This window comes from Schistocerca cancellata, chromosome 8 (genome assembly GCF_023864275.1).
Source record: "Schistocerca cancellata isolate TAMUIC-IGC-003103 chromosome 8, iqSchCanc2.1, whole genome shotgun sequence".
NCBI classification, from domain to species: Eukaryota; Metazoa; Arthropoda; class Insecta; order Orthoptera; family Acrididae; genus Schistocerca; species Schistocerca cancellata.
This window is the reverse complement of record NC_064633.1, coordinates 113498080-113516577: the sequence shown is the minus strand read 5'-3', so window position 1 is coordinate 113516577 and position 18498 is coordinate 113498080. Positions and strand designations below refer to the sequence as shown.

General features: G+C 41.8%; 1 protein-coding gene across 1 annotated transcript in view; it reads left to right on the top strand.

The window, feature by feature from the left end:
- Positions 1 to 18498, top strand: part of LOC126095410 (semaphorin-2A-like) — a 532909-nt gene that overhangs the window by 227320 nt on the left and 287091 nt on the right. Inside the window, exon 2 of the mRNA XM_049910208.1 lies at positions 12349 to 12436. Within this exon, the coding sequence (XP_049766165.1) occupies positions 12349 to 12436 (88 nt within the window). The remainder of the gene's footprint in view (positions 1 to 12348; positions 12437 to 18498) is intronic.

Genomic DNA, 18498 nt, shown 5'->3' with positions numbered 1-18498 from the left:
TAACCGCAGCCATGGTCTCCGAGCTGATAGTCCATGCTGCTGGAAACGTCGTCGAACTGTTCGTTCAGATGGTTGTTGTCTTGCAGACGTCCCCAGCAATTGACTAAGGGATCGAGACGAGGCTGCACGATCCGTTACAGCCATGCGGATAAGATGCCAGCTTGGCGTTCCGTATTACCCTCCTGAACCCATCGATTCCATATTCTGCTAACAGTCATTGGATCTCGACCAACGCGAGCAGCAATGTGGCGATACGACAAGCCGCAATCACGATAGACTACAATCCGACCTTTATCAAAGTCGGAAACGTGATGGTACGCATTTCTCCTCCTTACACGAGGCATCACAACAACGTTTCAGCAGGCAACGCCGGTCAGCTGCTGTTTGTGTATGAGAAATCGGTTGGAAACTTTCCTCATGTCAGCAAGTTGTAGGTATCGCCATCGGCGCCAACCTTGTGTGAAGGCTCTGAAAAGCTAATCATTTGCATAACATAGCAACTTCTTCCTGTCGCTTAAATTTCGCGTCTGTAGTACGTCATCTTCGTGGTGTAGCTATTTTAATGGCCCGTAGTGTACACACAGAAAGTCATCTACTTATTTTTATACATGCAATTCCAAAGCCCTTGGCTTAATTTACGTACCAAAATTTGTCCCTTCCTACCAGTATTTCCACTATTCTACGACCTTAATAAGTAATTACGTGATTACTGATGACTGTTTAGCGTATCCAAGTTTATCAACCCAAACCGTAATTTAGGTTCGCAGCAAAAGTTTAGCCTGTGCTGTCGCGCGCTGTGAAAGAGATTTTATCGGGTTACGTACAAACGCCGGAAACTCAAATCATACCCGTATCAGTATTTTTAGAGTTTATGTCACGGTGCAGACGTTGAGAGAATTCTGATAAGCTTTTCATTGGCGCTAGCGCAAAGAGACTGAAACTGTTTCAGTGTATATACTTGATTACAGCAAGCATTTTGAAAGAACGGTGTGCAGACTAGAAACGGCCTCCTGATAACGGTATCCAAAGAAGCCCATCCACCACACGGTCGGAGAACTGCTAACGTTTCGGACGACTGTATGGGGCATTTCTTGAAAAAGAGTACGCTGAGTATACATACGGTGTTCAAAAAGTATACAGAAAATACACCTGTGACAAAATGCGCAACTCTGAGTTTGTCAACGAGATATAGCACTTGACTGCAGGTAATAGTATAATTTCCACATAGGTAATCCATCGAAGGAAATCAAGCGTCAAATATTTACTGAAGTAAACAAAAAATATGGACAGCTGCAACGTCTCTTCGTGAAGGGGTCCGTCACATCAGAAAAACGTACCACTCTGTCAGGCTGATGTCAACTGATACCATGTGTAGCGTCACGTTATGTGATAGTGTGTGTAGTTTGTGTTTAATGAATGTAGTGTGTGCTCTGACTGGGATGCACTTTACATTGTAAAATACCTTCTTTGCAAAAACTGTATTGCATGGTAGGGATAAAGCGAATGAAGTAGTATTGTTTTAAACAGACAATCTTTGCGTTCAGGATGGTGGAGACTCCAGTCTCTATCCACCCATCCTGGTGTAGGATTTTCGTGATTTCCCTAGATTACTTCAGTCAAATGCAGGAAATCGTTCCAGTCATAAGATGACGGCCGACAACCGACCTCATCCCTGTCAGACTAGACCTGCAAGCATCTAAACATCTGTAAAAAGTTTCAGAATCACAGGCTTCCAGTGGCTGTAGAAGAGATTTAGTGGGTAGTGTTTTACAGTAAAATAACGAACTCTTTCAACGTACTCACACAGCGTATTCAATCAGCTCTGACGTGTATGTTCTAGAGGATCCCATGGCATGGGAAATCTTTGCAGTATTTGTCCTCGGATGCTCTCCTACTTGAGCAAGACTGTTGAGCTCCACAGTGAAGCCACCTGGTGACGAACACACCAGCTACTTGTAGCCATTGTTCTAGTCGGACGAAAATGATATGCAACGTCATCATTACAAAAGGCTTTGGCGCCAACGCTGTCTTCTATGTTTATGTCCGAACTGTGAAGCAGGAGACTTGAGAGTAATCCGATCTTCAAATTATTTTACCATATTCAAACGGTAAATTTATCTACCAAGTCCACTTGTAACGTGGCAGAATAAATGAAGGTCAATTTCGCACCTTACATAAGAGTTTTATACATCATAACGGGAAGGTGAATATGACACCTAACTTACTTCGGTGGTAATGATCAGATGTTCTATAAGTATGTAATGCAAAAGGGATGACACTCAGTCGACGGTATTAACACACCACTCGTATATAATGCATGTCAATGAGACGAAGGTGAAACAAGCAGTGAAAGGAAACACTTCGTGTGGCAATGGGTGCAGGCAGAAGCAGGGGCTGCACCATGGAAGGCACCACGAAAAGCTCTTAGGGAGCACCCTGTGGCGGGAGTCAGCGACCAGACAGGTGATGCGTACTGGAGAACAAGTAACAGGCAACCAGAAGTAGGACAGAAAGAAGCTTTAGAAAACTGTGTTTCGGAATTCCAAATGGATACAAACAAAAGCAGTGATGCAGTTGATCACCTGAACAGCGAATGGTACACATGTGATGTACACATGTAACTTTTAGGCCTATGGAACTGGCACAAAACGTCCGATTGGCAGAAACGAACTAAGAAGAAGCAAAGTGAGGAGATTTCGACGCAGTTCAGTGGTAGGGCCCTTGCGATTGGCAGAGACAGTTTCCACAAAATAAGAGGAATATTCCTATTGGTCCAAAAAAGCCGTGACGTAGAGAACAAAAGAACCCACTTAGGGAGACAGCTCGGCTACGACAAAGACAGGAGCGAAATTTTGGGGGACTCTTCTCTGAACTGGCGTCAAGTGCAGAATGGGGCGCGTAGTGCACCGTGCAAGTCAGAGGAGGAATATGTGTGAACACAGCGTTCACTGCAGCTAACATTCAGCTAGATATCAGCTGCAGTGTCGTTGAGGTCCAACTGTGGAGAAGCGAACCAGCGAGTTAGTTAATTGTTCATGTGAGGACTGAGAGGGCATTTGATATGCACGCTGTTCCTGCCATGAGCGTGCATATCGCCATATTCCAAGACTAGAGATGAGTGCATGTTTTCTCACACAATGAGAAACACAGGGAGAGTTTGTGCTGAAAAATTCAGCAAAGGCTTAATTAGTTTTTATAGGAACGTCAGAGGACAAGAGCAACCATACAGACGAAAGCTCATCGCAGCTAAGGTAAGTACTGTGAGCAGAGGCATAAACTTGTTCACCAAGTTTGCGTTCACTGTAAACTAGACCGAACTTGGACAATCATCTGCCCAATTTGTCACATAACTAACCATCTTCCATAGACCTGATTCTCATCATAAATAGTACCAAACCATAATTGGATGAGTTATCGTAGTACTGGCCAACATCGTGAACTAGTTGTAAGAATAATTTTCTGAAGAAACTTCTGGTTAAAATTTACCATTGTTCTGTTTAGGATTATTTCATATTCTGACGACGAGATGCGTTCGTTAGACAACTTTTGTAACATTGTCACATTGTAAACTGTGTAAATGCGTGTATTTGTGTGATAAGATTGCAACATAAAACGAAAAATATTTTCAGATTACACAGTTATTGTTCTGACCCAAAAACCTAACACACTCTACAACCCATAGCAACCTATAACGACAAGAATGAAACGCCCTGTATCTGAAGAACGCAGTTTTTGTTTCTCTTAAATTGTAATACCGCAATGTGTCTAACAGCCATGTAAAAAATGATAGGGATGAATAAAACTACGACGGTTTGCTAAAAAGTATTGACTCCAAATTTTTTGTGTCAAAACACTTCAAGTTGTTTCAATAAAATAAACGTTATTAACGTTCTACATGTTTTTTTTTTTTCTTTACGTGTACACCCTTACTTCTCAACGCAGTCTCTCTGGTGTAGAACACTTTTCTCCCAGAGAGCATTCAGTTTGTCGATACTGTCACTGTAGAATGTTTGACATTGTTGACGGAGCCACAGTCACACTTCTGCTTGCACCGCTTCATCACACTGAAACTGAAGTCCTCGAAGGTGTTCCTTAAGTTCTGGAAAGAGATGAAAATCAGATGCGGAAAAGTCGGGTCTACGTGGAGAATGATCGATGACAGTGAACCCAATACATAAGATTATTACAAAAGTCGCACCGCTCGTGTGTGGTCTCGCATTGTCATGATGAAAGAAAGGGTACTCCTTGTGTAGAAGAACTCTTCGAAGTTGAAACTCGAATACAACACTCTGTTTCACACACACTGATATAGCTACGTTACACACATCTGTTTTACACGCAACGATACGGATCCTTCTAGCAGCAGCGGGCTGTAAATACACTGAAGAGCCAAAGGAACTGGTATCGGCATGCCTATTCAAATACAAAAATATGTAAACAGGCAGAATACAGCGTAGCGATCGGCAACGGCTATATAAGACAAGTGTCTGGCGCAGTTGTCGGATCGGTTACTTCTGCTACAATGCCAGGTTATCAAGATTTAGTGAGTTTGAATATGATGTTATAGTCGGCGCACGAGCGATGCAAAACAGCATCTCCGAGGTTATGATGAAGTGGGGATTTTCCCGTACGACCATTTCACAACTGTACGGTGAATATCCGGAATCCGGAAAAACATTAGATCTCCGACATAGCTGCGGCCGGGAAAAGATCCTGCAAGAAAGGAACCAACGTCGAGTGAAGAGAATCGTTCAACTTAACAGAAGTACAATCTTTCCGTATACTGCTGCAGATTTCAATACTGCACCATCAACAACTGTCAGCGTGCCGAACCATTCAACGAAACATCATCGATATGGGCTTTCGGAGCCGAAGGCCCACTCGTGTACCCTTGATGACTGCACGACGCAAAGCTTTACGTCTTGCCTGGGCTCTTCAACACCAATACTGGACTGCTGATGACTGGAAACATGTTGCCTGGTCGGACGAGTCTCGTTTCAAATTATATCGAGCAGATGGACGTGTACAGGTATGGAGACAACATCATGAATTCATAGACCCTGCAGGTCAGCAGAGGACTGTCCAAGTTGGTGAAGACTCTGCAGTGGTGTGGGGCGGGTGCAGTTAGAGTGATATTGGACCCCTGATACGTCTAGATACTAATCTGACAGGTGAGACGTATGTAAACATCCTGTCTGATCACATGCATCAATTCATATCCATTGTGCATTCCGACGGACTTGAGCAATTCCAGCAGGACAATGCGACACCCCATGTGTCCAGAATTGCTACAGAGTGGCTCCAGGTACACTCTTCTGAGTTTAAATACTTCCGATGTCCTCCTCAGATATGAATATTATTGAGAATATCTGGGATGCTTTGAACGGATTTATGGGCAGCCCTGCAGGATTCATGGTGTCAGTTCCTTCCAGCACTACTTCAGACATTACTCGCGTCCATGCCACGTCGTGCTGTGGCACTTCTGCGAGCTCGCGGGACCCTACACGATATTAGTCAGCTGTACCAGTTTCTTTGGCTCTTCAGTGTGTGTATCACGTCGAACGTTAATAAAGGTTGTTTTATTTAAAAACCTTTAAGAATCCACACATAAAAAGTTCGGAGGCATTAATTTTTAGCCTCGCCATCCTACTATTACTACTTCGCTACTACTAATACTACTTACTACTACTACTACTACTACTACTACTACTACTACAGCTTTCTGGCTGGTTTCGTGTTCCCTGCCTGATGTTCTCTGATGTGTCAACCTCTTTATCTCAGAGCAGCAATTGCCCCTAGCGTCCTCGACTATCTATTGGTTGAATTCCAATAATATGGCCCACTATGGCTCCCTCTAGGACAGCGGAAAATTTTCCTTGAGCTCTTAACACACGCTCTACCACACTGCCCTTCTAGGCAGTGATCTTTTCTGCGTTGATTCTGCAGGAAACCTATTCATATCTTACTCAGTCAGTTCGACATCCATTCGACATCCACCTGTAACACCACACCAAAATGCTCCAATTCCCTTCCTCTCTGATTTCCCAAACTCTAGGACTCACTTCCATACAATACTGTGCTCCAATCGCGCATCTTCAGAAGCTTCCTGTTCGAATTAACTTTTGTGTTTGATGCTAGCAGATTTCTTTCAATGAGCAATGTATTCTACAGCTTACACTCCCCTTTCTTCGCCCGGAAAGAGTTATTTTGCTTCCAAGGCAGCGGAAGTAATTCACTTCGTACACTACATGTTCCCTAGTTCTTATATTATGTCTCCTGCTTCTAATTAGCTTCACCTTCCTTTCTTTTCCTCTCACTCAGTGTTCTGTTTCTCTCAAGCTGTTCACTCTGTTCAAAGATGTCCTGTAATTCTCACTCGCTTTCACTGACAACCAGTATATCACGAGCAGATCTTAATATCTTCTCAATCTGACTTTTAATCCAACTTCTAAAGCTTAATTTTATTTCTGTCATTATTTTTTCGGTGTACATGTTGAAGAATCATACCTTACACCTTTCCTAATCAGAGCGCTTCTGTCCTGATCTTCAATCCTTACGTTTCTTCTTGGTTCTTGAACACTGCACACATCGCGCACTGCCCGCCTATTCGTAAAGCTTACACCTATTTCTCTGAGAATTTCAAACACAACATACCATTGAAAATACAAACTCTATGGAGGTGACTTGATTTTTCTGAAGTTTTGCATCCATAATGAAACGAAACGTTGAACTTCCTCTCCACCGCCCACACCTGTCCTAATGCCAAAAAGAACTATGTAACAGATTCTCGATTTCCTTTTCCCTTGTGCTGTATATCCGCCATCCGTTTTTGTGCTCCACCCGTAATGATCTCTTTAACGACAGGGCTTTAAACCCTCCCTTGTTACATGGTACCAGAAAGTGCGCCGGATCAACGGACAACGAGAACAACTCTCCAAGTTAAATAGCTGTTCATCCCTGGACACAGCACTGTGCTTCTGTGTAGAGAAGGTTAGCATAATCAGCAGCTTCTCGAAACCAATAATATGCCATTTGATATAAGCTGAGTTCTTCAAGGTTTTCGGGACGAGTCCTTACTGGTTTAATTATTTTATTAATATCTCTCGCATCTAAAAGTAAACGTATTTCTCCATTTGGTTTAGTTACAGCTAAAAGAGGGCTGGAGTACTCGGAATTTGAAGTTTCTATAATACCCCAGTCTAACATCTTCTTGATTTCCTTCGTCACTGCTTCTCTTTTTGACCAAGGGACCGAGTATGTCGTCTTATAAAACGTATTATGAGGATAGGTCTCAATGTGATATTCGAAGTTCTTAATTATGTCTGGCTTCTTATTAAATACAGGCAAATATGATCTTAACACTTCACTTAACTCTATCTGCTGTTGAATTGACAAGTATTCCGATTCCCTCACCTTTTCATCGATGCTTAACATCTCAGTGTCAACATCGGTTAATTTGTCACAATCGTCACCTACGTAATGCACAATATTCCTTGGAACATAATTTACAACCAAATGTTGACAATATTTTCCTAAAAATAGTCTCTTCTTTCTTAACATTATTCTTAATGGCTTGTCGTTAACAGTTAAGGTACAAACACCTTCCTTAATGTCTAGGATTGCACCATATTCACATAAAAAATCCATTCCCCAGATGCACGGTGTAGTCATTTTAGACAATATCAAGAAATTACATTCCAAATTTGCTTCTTGTAGTTCTACTGCTACCCGCACTTGTTTAATTATCTTTTGCGCTTTAGCGCTAAAAGCCCCCGAAACGGTACATCCCGACACTTGTAAAGTGAGTAGCTTCTGTTGCCTACTAACCATACTTAACCAATTACTCGTCATTACGCTGGCCGTTGCACCTGTGTCAATCAGAATACTATAGGAATACTATTAATCTTAGCATCTACTATCGCCTGTAAAGTAAAATCCCCTTTGGTGACTTCAGCCCTTGGTTCCTTCATTAATTCGTCTCTGATGTCAGAGCCGTTATTATAATTAAGGACATTGATTAACCCGTGAAGTTTGCCTCCCTCCTCATAACCAGTCATCCGAGGAAGGCCTAAAATGACTGGCTTTCGTTTGACCGCCCGTCAGTTAGGTTCCTCGGTGGTTCGTGTATCACAACTAAATGCACTTCATTCCCATTTTGTTGGTACACGTCATCTCCTCTTACATTCCTATTATCAGGTAATGGTATAGGTCGATTAGCATTGCATGGACTACTGGCAGTATTGGGATTATTCCAATCTACATTAGTCATTTGACACGTTCCCCATCTAGATTTACTCGAAGGCTCCATCGAAGCACAGTTGTTTTGTCGGCCATCGGCACAACATTGGTGGTTTGGCGACTGCCGCCCTCCATACTTTATTTTCCTATTCACGGTTACTACATTTACTCGTTGAAAACTATTTTGTCCTTGCCCTTGGTTATTGTGTGGTGTAAAAGAACCTTTAGGACGATTATAATTTCCATTCCAATTTTTATTTTCTTTTTACCTACGATCGTTTTGTGCATTACAGTTTTTGAAGTTGTGGTCACAGTTATTAAAACTCTAATTACTGGTATTATTAGACCTATTTTGGTTCCAATGGTTGTTATTACCATTGTTCCAACTATTATAATTACTATGGTTGTTGTGCCATTGTCTGGCGTCTTCCAATAACATATCTATCGAGTCAATTACTGCTAAAAACTGTTCTACGTCATAATCCGGCGCATGAATAAGTTTTTCCCTTATACTGAAAGGCAGCCTGCCCTTCAATATATGGATTACCTCTCTACTTGAAATAGGTTCTGTCCAGTACCTAGTTTCATTTATGTAGCGTTCAAAATATTGCCTTAATGTTTCTTTTCTAGGGTTATAAAATTCGGGTTGGTAAACTTCTTTCCGTAAACGTTTTCGACGACCCAAGGACCAATATTTCGCCAAGAAAACCCTTTCAAATTCTGAACACGTATTACACGTTTCGCTAATTTCCGCGGCCCATAATGCAGCTTCTCCTGTTATCTTAGACACGATAAATTGGATCTTATCCAATTCTGACCAGCTGCGCGGAAATATTCTCTTAAATGAATTTATGAACACTTACTGTTGTTTTTCTCACTAGAGAATGTAGGAAATTGCCTACTCTTAAATATGCTGTGTTCCACCTTTAAAGAAGAAACACAACTACGTTGGACATACGGGTCATCCTCTACTTCCCAATGTGAGTTCAATTCCCACGGATCACTAGTAAAGGTGTTAGACTGCATATACGGACACTTTGTCTCGCAGTTGGATATCCTTTTCACTATCTATATCTCCATTTTCTGGGTTTATCTGTTAATGAATAAACCCTTATGGATACTACATCGCATTGTTCCGATAAATTACTCAGACTTTCTTGCAATTTATCGATACAGTCGATGATTTTAACATCCTGTTTTTTTTTTTGTAGTTAACCTGGATTCGACATCTTTTAACATCCTGTTTTTTTTGTGTAGTTAACCTGGATTCAACATCTTCAAATTTGTTATCTACTTTAACTTTTTGATCCTCAAATCTAGCTTCAACATCCTCTACCCGACTCTCTACTTCTGAAATTTTACTATTTACGGTTGCCTGTAATATCGCCTGTTGTTCGGCTAAATAGGAAAACTTAGTATTAAACGATGCTTGCTGTTCTGAGAATTTAATAGATTGCTGTTCGAGTACTTCAGAACATTTATTATTGAAAAATGCCTGCTGTTCCGAAAATTGCTCACTCATCATATTCAATTTTGATAACATAGTACTAAATATGTCTACACCTCCAGAGATGTTCGGTGCGACACTCATTCTACATTCTCGATCGGTACCTTCTCTAAATCAGAATTATTATCTGGTAATTCTACGACTTTATCCCTTGTTCTAATCCCCGATACACTTGGTATCGCTTCCTTCTCTTGTTCAGTAAACGTGTCACCTCCTACTTTGACAATATTCCTATTACTTTTTTCCTGTTCTGGCAAATCACTAATCTCCTCTTCTGATTCAGGAATTCTCTTATCTACATCACCACGCAGTTTTAAACTTCTTTTAGGTATCATGATAACTACTGAACACAACCACAATGAAACCTCAATTAGAACTACAGTACAAAATTTATTCTAACATACTCCATACCACTTATTTTGTGGATTGCTTACTTTTCTCTGTCGTGATGGATTGTCGTGGCGTGGGTGTGGGCGTCGTTCTGCTTGTAGCTCACTCGATGTCGTGGAGCGTTGTCTGCGTTGTGGAGGGGTCAGCCCCCCACATCGTCTCTGCAGTTGTCGTTGAGAAGAAACGTCGGACGGTGTGATGTCCGGCGTCGTTAAGTCCTGTAAACAACAATGTGTAGTTGTTGCTCACAACTAGCACTTCGTCCTTGCAACGATCCTTCTAGCTTCGTCTTCTCGTTGAGGCGTCGACTGGCGTCATTACGCGCTGCGTTGACTCCCAAATGAGACACGATAGCCGGCGTCTTCGGGCCCCGCGTTGTAGGCGCCAAAACGGTGTTTGTGGCGCGTGCCCCCGGACTCCAACCGCATGCTGATGTAGTCGACGCCGTAGAGCTGCTACTGCCACAGCTCTCGCGGCAGAGTAGAGACGCGATGCGATAGAACGTCAGTCCCCGTAGATTAACGGGAGAAAAAACCTGAAAAACTTCCGGAAAAAGGCGTTCCTCGCGTAGTCGTTGTATCTCAATTACAAGTCCGCAGCGTTTCCACTTGTGCGAACTCGTATAATTGATGCTTTTTATTATTAATATTGTATTGTTAATTGCCCGGATTTGCAGCAGTTATTCATTCTTCTCTCGTTCGCATGGCACACACCACTGATTGCGAGGAAATATTTTAGTTAACAGTTTTTTTCTTACGCCGTTGTCTCGTTGCTAAGGAATTGTTGTGCTGGTACACAGCGAGATCCAGAGATACTCCAGTCTTTGTAAGATTGCGTCGTAATACGAAAATATTTTAAAGTTCACTTCTCAACTAATGACGTGAATATTTGCACTTCAATGAAATAGTCTTTCATGAGTATTCGTTGATTTAGTCATTTATCAAACTATTTGATGATGTAGTCCACATCGGGTATTCAACTGGTAACGAACAGTTTATTGTTATTTTGTCGCTAAATACTTACAACTCCCGCACCACACGCATACGGAATAGTTTAGTTAAGTCCGATTGAGCTATAGTTTCTTGGCAATTACCACAACTCAACACTTTAGCGTCATTGTTTTATCTTCATGATGTCGTGTACTTGGGTCCTACTCAAGACTAATTGCGTGTATTCTTTCATAGAATGTTCACTTCTCCTTAAGGGTCAACTAATTTAAAGTCAAGTCCAATGTTCACTAATTCCGTTATTAGATTTCAATTTACCCGTAGTGCACGGTTAAATGAGTCTATCTGTTCCTGACTCAGTCCATAAAATCAGTTTCTTAAGCCGTGAATCCCGTCACGCAACAAACACTTCTGAAATCGAAAACAATCTCGTCACGATTCGCAATCTCAATAATTCAGATCAGAACTGCTCTCGTACGTCCATGAGTTCTAGCAAGCGACTTCTGTGGAAGAGCATTGTAGGCGCATTGAATTTCTTCGTTGTGCTTACAACTCTCTTCCACATATAAGTCTCTGATGACATTACTTTGGACTTAACTTTTGAGATATTAATTTCACATTTGTCAGATGGATATTTGTCCACTGCTGAAATGCGATGTTTCTTCTTTCTCTTTCGCTAACAAATATGCTCAGTGGAGTACAATGTAGTTGTTGACAAAACTCTTTCGTGTTAGCTCATCGGCAAAGATGTCGTAACTGCCAAGATAACTTTCCCTACTTCATGTTCTTTCTTAATTGACTTTAAGGTGGTCGTTGGGTCGTTACAATGCCACACACTCCTAATAGTGTTAAGTCTGAACAGTGGCGACATTTATTTTTAAAATGATTGATTCATCGCCTTATGAGTGTGGACATGCTACAGACCTCCCTCTTCCAGATCGCACCGGCCTCCGTTCCCAGTCTGCAGTTTATGTAAGACCCAATGTTTAACACTCTCTCTCCTCGTGCACAAATTTTCCGAATTAGGTCCTGTTCAACGATATTCATTTCGCTTTGAAACCTTACGTACAATGTCAGTCATGTGTGTGTCCTCCCTTTCTTTCCTGTGGTTTATAAGTTTTGAAAAGCTAACTGTAACTATTGGATTTCGTGTTGATAAAATTCAAAAGCATTTATCTCTAGTACATTATTAACAGTAACTGTTAGTTGCGCATTGCCAGTTTTGAAACAACAACATACTCAAAGTGTATGTTTGTGACTTTTCAGATCACGTGAGGCAGTTCTCTTGTGGCCACCTTTACTACAGGACATTCTACCTTGATGAGAAGAGACATTCGCTTTTTGTTGGAGCTATGTAAGTACACATGCTCATTCACTTTTAACAGCTACGCTAACATACAGAAGAATATAAGTAACAGCTGTTAAGGATGTATCCCGTTTTAAGATGACAGCTATACCTTATGCTCAATTTAAATATTCTGTCAACAGTACAAGTTTATTTTACGAGTGAAGGTAATGTGTTAACTTTAGAGCCACTTTAGCCGATTGTCCCCATTCAGGCTAAAGCAGTTTCACAAAATACATCTATGCGCACAGTGAAACGATGCAATAAACTATATCTGCCCCTCAAAATGCTATAATACCCAACAAAGTAGATAAATATAGCAAATGAGTTAACGTAAAAGCTACTTCATATTTTCCACCTCAAAATCAAATGTTCGCATTAAATTTGGTCCTGCGTCTCTTTGACTGCAATTTGATTAACCCTAACCCATTTTATGATTTAACGGCATCGAGTCATTTCTTTTAATGAACACTCTTGTAATATTCATATACCTAATTGCACGTCTTCAGTAATTTCTGTTAAAAATTATACGCTTAACATCTACTCATTCCAACTTCTACTCGTTGTTACGCCACAAATTTAGTGTCCTGTAGTACCTCTGTACCTCCATGTTCAGTCTTCAAATAGGGTCTTCATTTGTAGTGACTAACATTTTATCCACTATCAGACGAAGTCATTTGTAATATCGCTAGGTAGCATTATATTTCAAATTCTGGCCCTCTACAGTGGTGATTCTAATAATATGTTATACTACAGTTCAGGTAACGTGATTTAAAAGATCCACATTCCGCTAAACCCTATGTACTATTCCGTTATTGGACAACATGTTAAAGAAATTAAACAAATAATTAGTGCTCAGGTGACTGGTGGATGCAGTGCACAGCGCGATTATAAATATTTCGGGGAAATGAAAGGAGAATGTCTTTTCATCAAAAGTACTGATGAAAACGTTGCCAAGTACAGAAAAAAGGCAAGGAAGTAAGAAAAGGAAATTTTTTAAAGTTAAAAAAAGGGAAGAAATATTTAACAGAATGGCAACAGCGAGAGGGAGGGAGAGAGGAATTATTCTGGAAAAAGAAGTGATTTGAAGGTAATCAACGCAGTCATGATGTAAGTGTGGAGGTGAATTGACGAGATACAGTAAATCGAGTCTTTAAATGTGATTCTAATGGTGGCTGTGGCCGAAACACGCATATTTTTCTAGAAAACTACGTATTGATAATGACCAAGTCAGACAATTATATTGACTTCTCATCACGGTAATGGACTCTTATAATGATAATTTGACACTACAATGAAGAAATTTAACAGTGTTGAGATGAATGATGGATTAGTGCACAACGCGCTTATACACTGTTTCGATGACGTGAGAGGTGAAGGTCCTGTCATCAGAAACATTGATTAAAATACTGCCAAGCACATAAAGAAGACAACAGAGAAAGAGGAAAAAAGTTATAAAAGTTTTAAAATGAAGAAATACATATGCAACAGAACGACAAAACAGGGGCATAGTTTTTATTGAGAAATGACGTAATATGATTGTAAGTGAAAGAGGCATAAATATTTTAGACAGAGATAATACCATTGCAAGTTAAGACAACCTCAAAGTTGGTATGACCCTCTAATTTGGACTAAGATGATTTAGTTTCCTCCCTCAGATGTCTGAAGCAAAGTCGACGCTGATACATTTTGTTACAATACGGAAGAAAGAACACGCACATAAATTGTTACCATTCATTTGAGCTTCAGAGAACGTACATCCAGACGACGATTAAATGTGAACACACAGCAGGATGTAATTCATTTCATCTTCAGAGAAAGTAAATCTGGACAAGAATCAAATGTGAGCCCACAATAGAATATAATTATGACACCAAAATACTGTCCATAAACCCAGAGGAAGTATTCAGTAATACAATAAATGGAAAGATGTGGAATCCAGAGGCATTACGAATGAGGTATAGAAACAGATGGAAAATTTACAACGAATAGGAAACACAATTACGCTACAATTGACAATCAAGAATGCAGCAAGCAATAAAAGTCAAATTGGCATAAAGTTTACTACATTCTAGGACGTGGAAATGGTTATCATTCTAGAACTGCAGAAAAGCAGTTAGGTGTAACACAGTCTACATTTCGTAGGTGACGGGAAGTTATGTAGCAGGGTTCTTACTTAGAAATCTCATTGACATACTGGCTGTTTAAGAGAAGTTCGGTTTATGCCTCCTGCAAAAAGCAGAAAGTTCAACGAGAACGGGACGGAATTCGACAGTGGCAGCATCACGATATGATGAGACCGAAGCTTATCATTCCTCAAAATTACTGGTCTCTTCGGTCTGTTTTTCATGACTGTCGTGCGAATATGGAATCGATGAGTTGGAGGGGACTGTGCTCAACGCCATGCCGGCTCTCAAAGGCTCCATGAGACTAGCGCTTGAGAGAGCAGATGTAATGCTCGTGCAGTTGTGCATAATCGGGCAGCCCCAGTAGGCAAGAGCTTTGAGTCAGAAAGTTTTTTTTTTATTTTATTTACAAGGACAGTGCGTTGATGACTGGAACATCACGGAATATCAGCATGACTACAATAATGGCGGCTTCCTTTGATGCGGATACACAGATAGATACGCCTACACAAGTGCACCCAACGTCAGCAATGAACACGGGAGTGGCACCACGTCGTCTTTTCAGACGTAGTGTTATTCTGCGTACAGCATCATAACACTCACTCACGCGTGCAGAGGCTCCAAGGAAATCGAACATTGCCAAAAGTCACTCGTTATCGTCTTACATGCCCGGCATCTGATGGTATGGAGTGCCAGTGGATACGTTACACGACCATCTCTGGTTCTCATAGCCTGTGATTTGGACAACTGTCGGTACATGACTGACTATTAAAGCCCCTGATTGCACTCTTCCTGTAAAATCTCTATGACTTTGGCTTTCAGCAAGAAAACGCAAGGCCATATTATGCTTGTGCTGTCCTACCGAACGTCAATTCGCAGGAAATTTGACTGTGGCCAGAACAACAGTACCTACCCTGGAAGCCGCATCGTCATACATTGGCGAGAGACAGGCATTCCATCATTCTCTAGCCAACACGAGTGATAAAGTATGGACCAGAGCTGAAGCCTCATTAACCCGTGCACCAGTATCTATCTCCCAAGTTCAATTCCACTCCATGTCCATAGAACTGTTGCTGCCAGTGGTAGCAGCTACATGTACTAAATATCACACTCTGTCCTCCCAAGAACCACCCAGACATTGAAAGTCTCTTCGGGTTTGTTGCCGGTTCCTAAAATCAACTTGAGCGATATTTCGGCGATCCAACTGGTCGCCATCTTCAGGAGAATGTTGCTTCTGCTGAAGTCCCGCTGAGAACTGAGGCCAGGCTGCAAATCGACGCCGGCCGGAGTGGACGAGTGGTTCTAGGCGCTACAGTCTGGAAACGCGTGACCGCTACGGTCGTAGGTTCGAATCCAGCCTCGGGCATGGATGTGTGTGATGTCCTTATGTTAGTTAGGATTAAGTAGTTCTAAGTTTTAGGGCACTGATGACGTCAGCAGTTAAGTCAGATAGTGCTCAGATCCATTTGAGCCATTTATTTGGAAATCGACGTCCTATATAGGCCACCATTCAGTACACGGCGCTTGCGCCGCCCATCAAGGTTGCTGCCCTCCAAGACAGGGATGTGGCGCCGCCCTCAGTGGAACTCTGCTGGTTCAAATGGTTCAAATGGCTCTGAGCACTATGGGACTCAACTGCTGTGGTCATAAGTCCCCTAGAACTTAGACCTACTTAAACCTAAGTAACCTAAGGATAGCACACAACACCCAGCCATCACGAGGCAGAGAAAATCCCTGACCCCGCCGGGAATCGAACCCGGGAACCCGGGCATGGGAAGCGAGAACGCTACCGCACGACCACGAGATGCGGGCACACTGCTGGTAAAGATATATCGCACTCAGGGCCGCACCGAGAAACGTTCAATTTTGATGAGAGACAATACAGGATTCCAGGTCATGCTAAGAGGAAACCCATTGTCTCTGTTGATTAAATTATCCGCGAACCTAATTTCAATATCCTCTTTATAGACACTGTTCCAAAAACCGTAAATGTTGGCAACTACCACAGTTTCATGAAATTTCATATTGTGTCGCTCATTTAAGCAGTATTCTACTACTGCCGATTTTTTCCGACTGTTGTAGCCTCGTATAACGGCGATGTTCCACACACCAGTCATGCACTGTGCGAATCGAACGGCCAATGTAAGCCTTCCCACATTGACACGGAATTTTGTACACACTGGGTTTCCTAAGCCCCAAATCATTTTTCACACAGCCGAGTAGTGCCCTAATCTTAGAAGGTGGACGGAACACATTCTTAATGTTAAAATTCCTTAAACGATATGACTCCAGCATAAGGAAGAAAGTCCACCGACCAATGTTCCTCTTCATGCACCTCCGGAGATGGTCCAAACTCCATAGCCCGACGAATATGCTTCTCGGAGTATCAATTTTCTTTAAAAACAGCCATCCAATGCGCCTTGAGTTAAGCTGTCCGTGTCGGAAATGGCATATGCTCTCCGTACCAAAGTCCTAAGGACGCCACTGCGTTGGTGTGGTGGATGACAACTCTTAGGATGCAGATACCAATCTGTGTGCGTCGGCTTTCGTTGAACACTGTGTCAGAAACTACCATCTGGTTTTTTATAAACCATAACGTCTAAATTGGAAGCATCCCATCATTTTCAACCTCCATAGTAAATTTGTTGCGGAGATGAAGACAGTTGAGGTGATCTAAGAAGCTATGAAGAGCATCACGTCCATGCGGCCAGACGAAACAGGTATCATCCACATATCTCCAGAAGCACGTTGGTTGCCGTCATACGAGGCTACAACAGCCGGAAAAATCGGCAGTAATAGAACACTGCTTAAATGAGAGACACAGTATGAAATTTGATGAAACTGTGGTAGTTGCCAACATTTGTGTATTTTGGAACAGTGTCTATAAAGAGACGATTGAAATTAGGTCGGCGGATAATTTAATCAACAGAGACAATGGGTTTCCTCTTAGCAAGACTTGGAATCCTATATTGTCTGTCATCAAAACTGAACGTTCCTCGGTGCGGCCCTGAGTGCGATATATCGTTGCCAGCAGTGTTCCACTAAGGGCAGCGCCACCTCCCTGTCTTGGAGGGCAGCAATCGTAATGGGCGGCGCATGCGTAATGTGGCCTACATAGGACGTGGGTTTTAGGTTCAACCAGAATGGGCTGTAAACAAACAAAGAGTCACTGAAAGTAGGCCTTCAAGAACAGGATGACTCTCCTTGCATGACAAAAGCCAATGAAAAAGACAATAGACACTAGTCAAGCACAAGAAATGTAACTGTGTAGTGTCACATTGTTAGCTAAAATCACCGGAAAACATATGGTCTAAGTACATCTACCTTGCTTACATTTACAGGTACCCAACACATTTTGCATAGTTCTTCAAGCAACCTAATTTGCAGTTAAACTTTGTAACAGACACAACAAGGATTAAAGAAGCAATTTTACGTATGACAGTTAAACAACACCATATCAATACGGGAACATAACAGCATCAATATCATGGGAACACATGAAATAAGTCCCAGTTTTCATTATGTAGAAATATTGGAAGTCTAGAAGATGGTTACAGCTTCATTCTAGTGGAAGATGTGACATATGTGAGCAGCTATGTACGTGATACATCCACAGTTTTAACTATAAATCAACATGCCACATAGTTCTCAGCGGGCTCTTCAGCAGAAGCAGCATTCTCCTGAAGATGACGACCAGTTGGATCGCTGAAATATCGAGTCAAGTTGATTTTAGGATTCGGCAGCAAACCCGAAGAGACTTTCAAGACACATTACGCCGGGAAACCCTACGTAATCACAACCACCCACACACGCCGGCCGGAGTGGCCGAGCGGTTAAAGGCGCTACAGTCTGGAACCGCACGACCGCTACGGTCGCAGGTTCGAATCCTGCCTCGGGCATGGATGTGTGTGATGTCCTTAGGTTAGTTAGGTTTAAGTAGTTCTA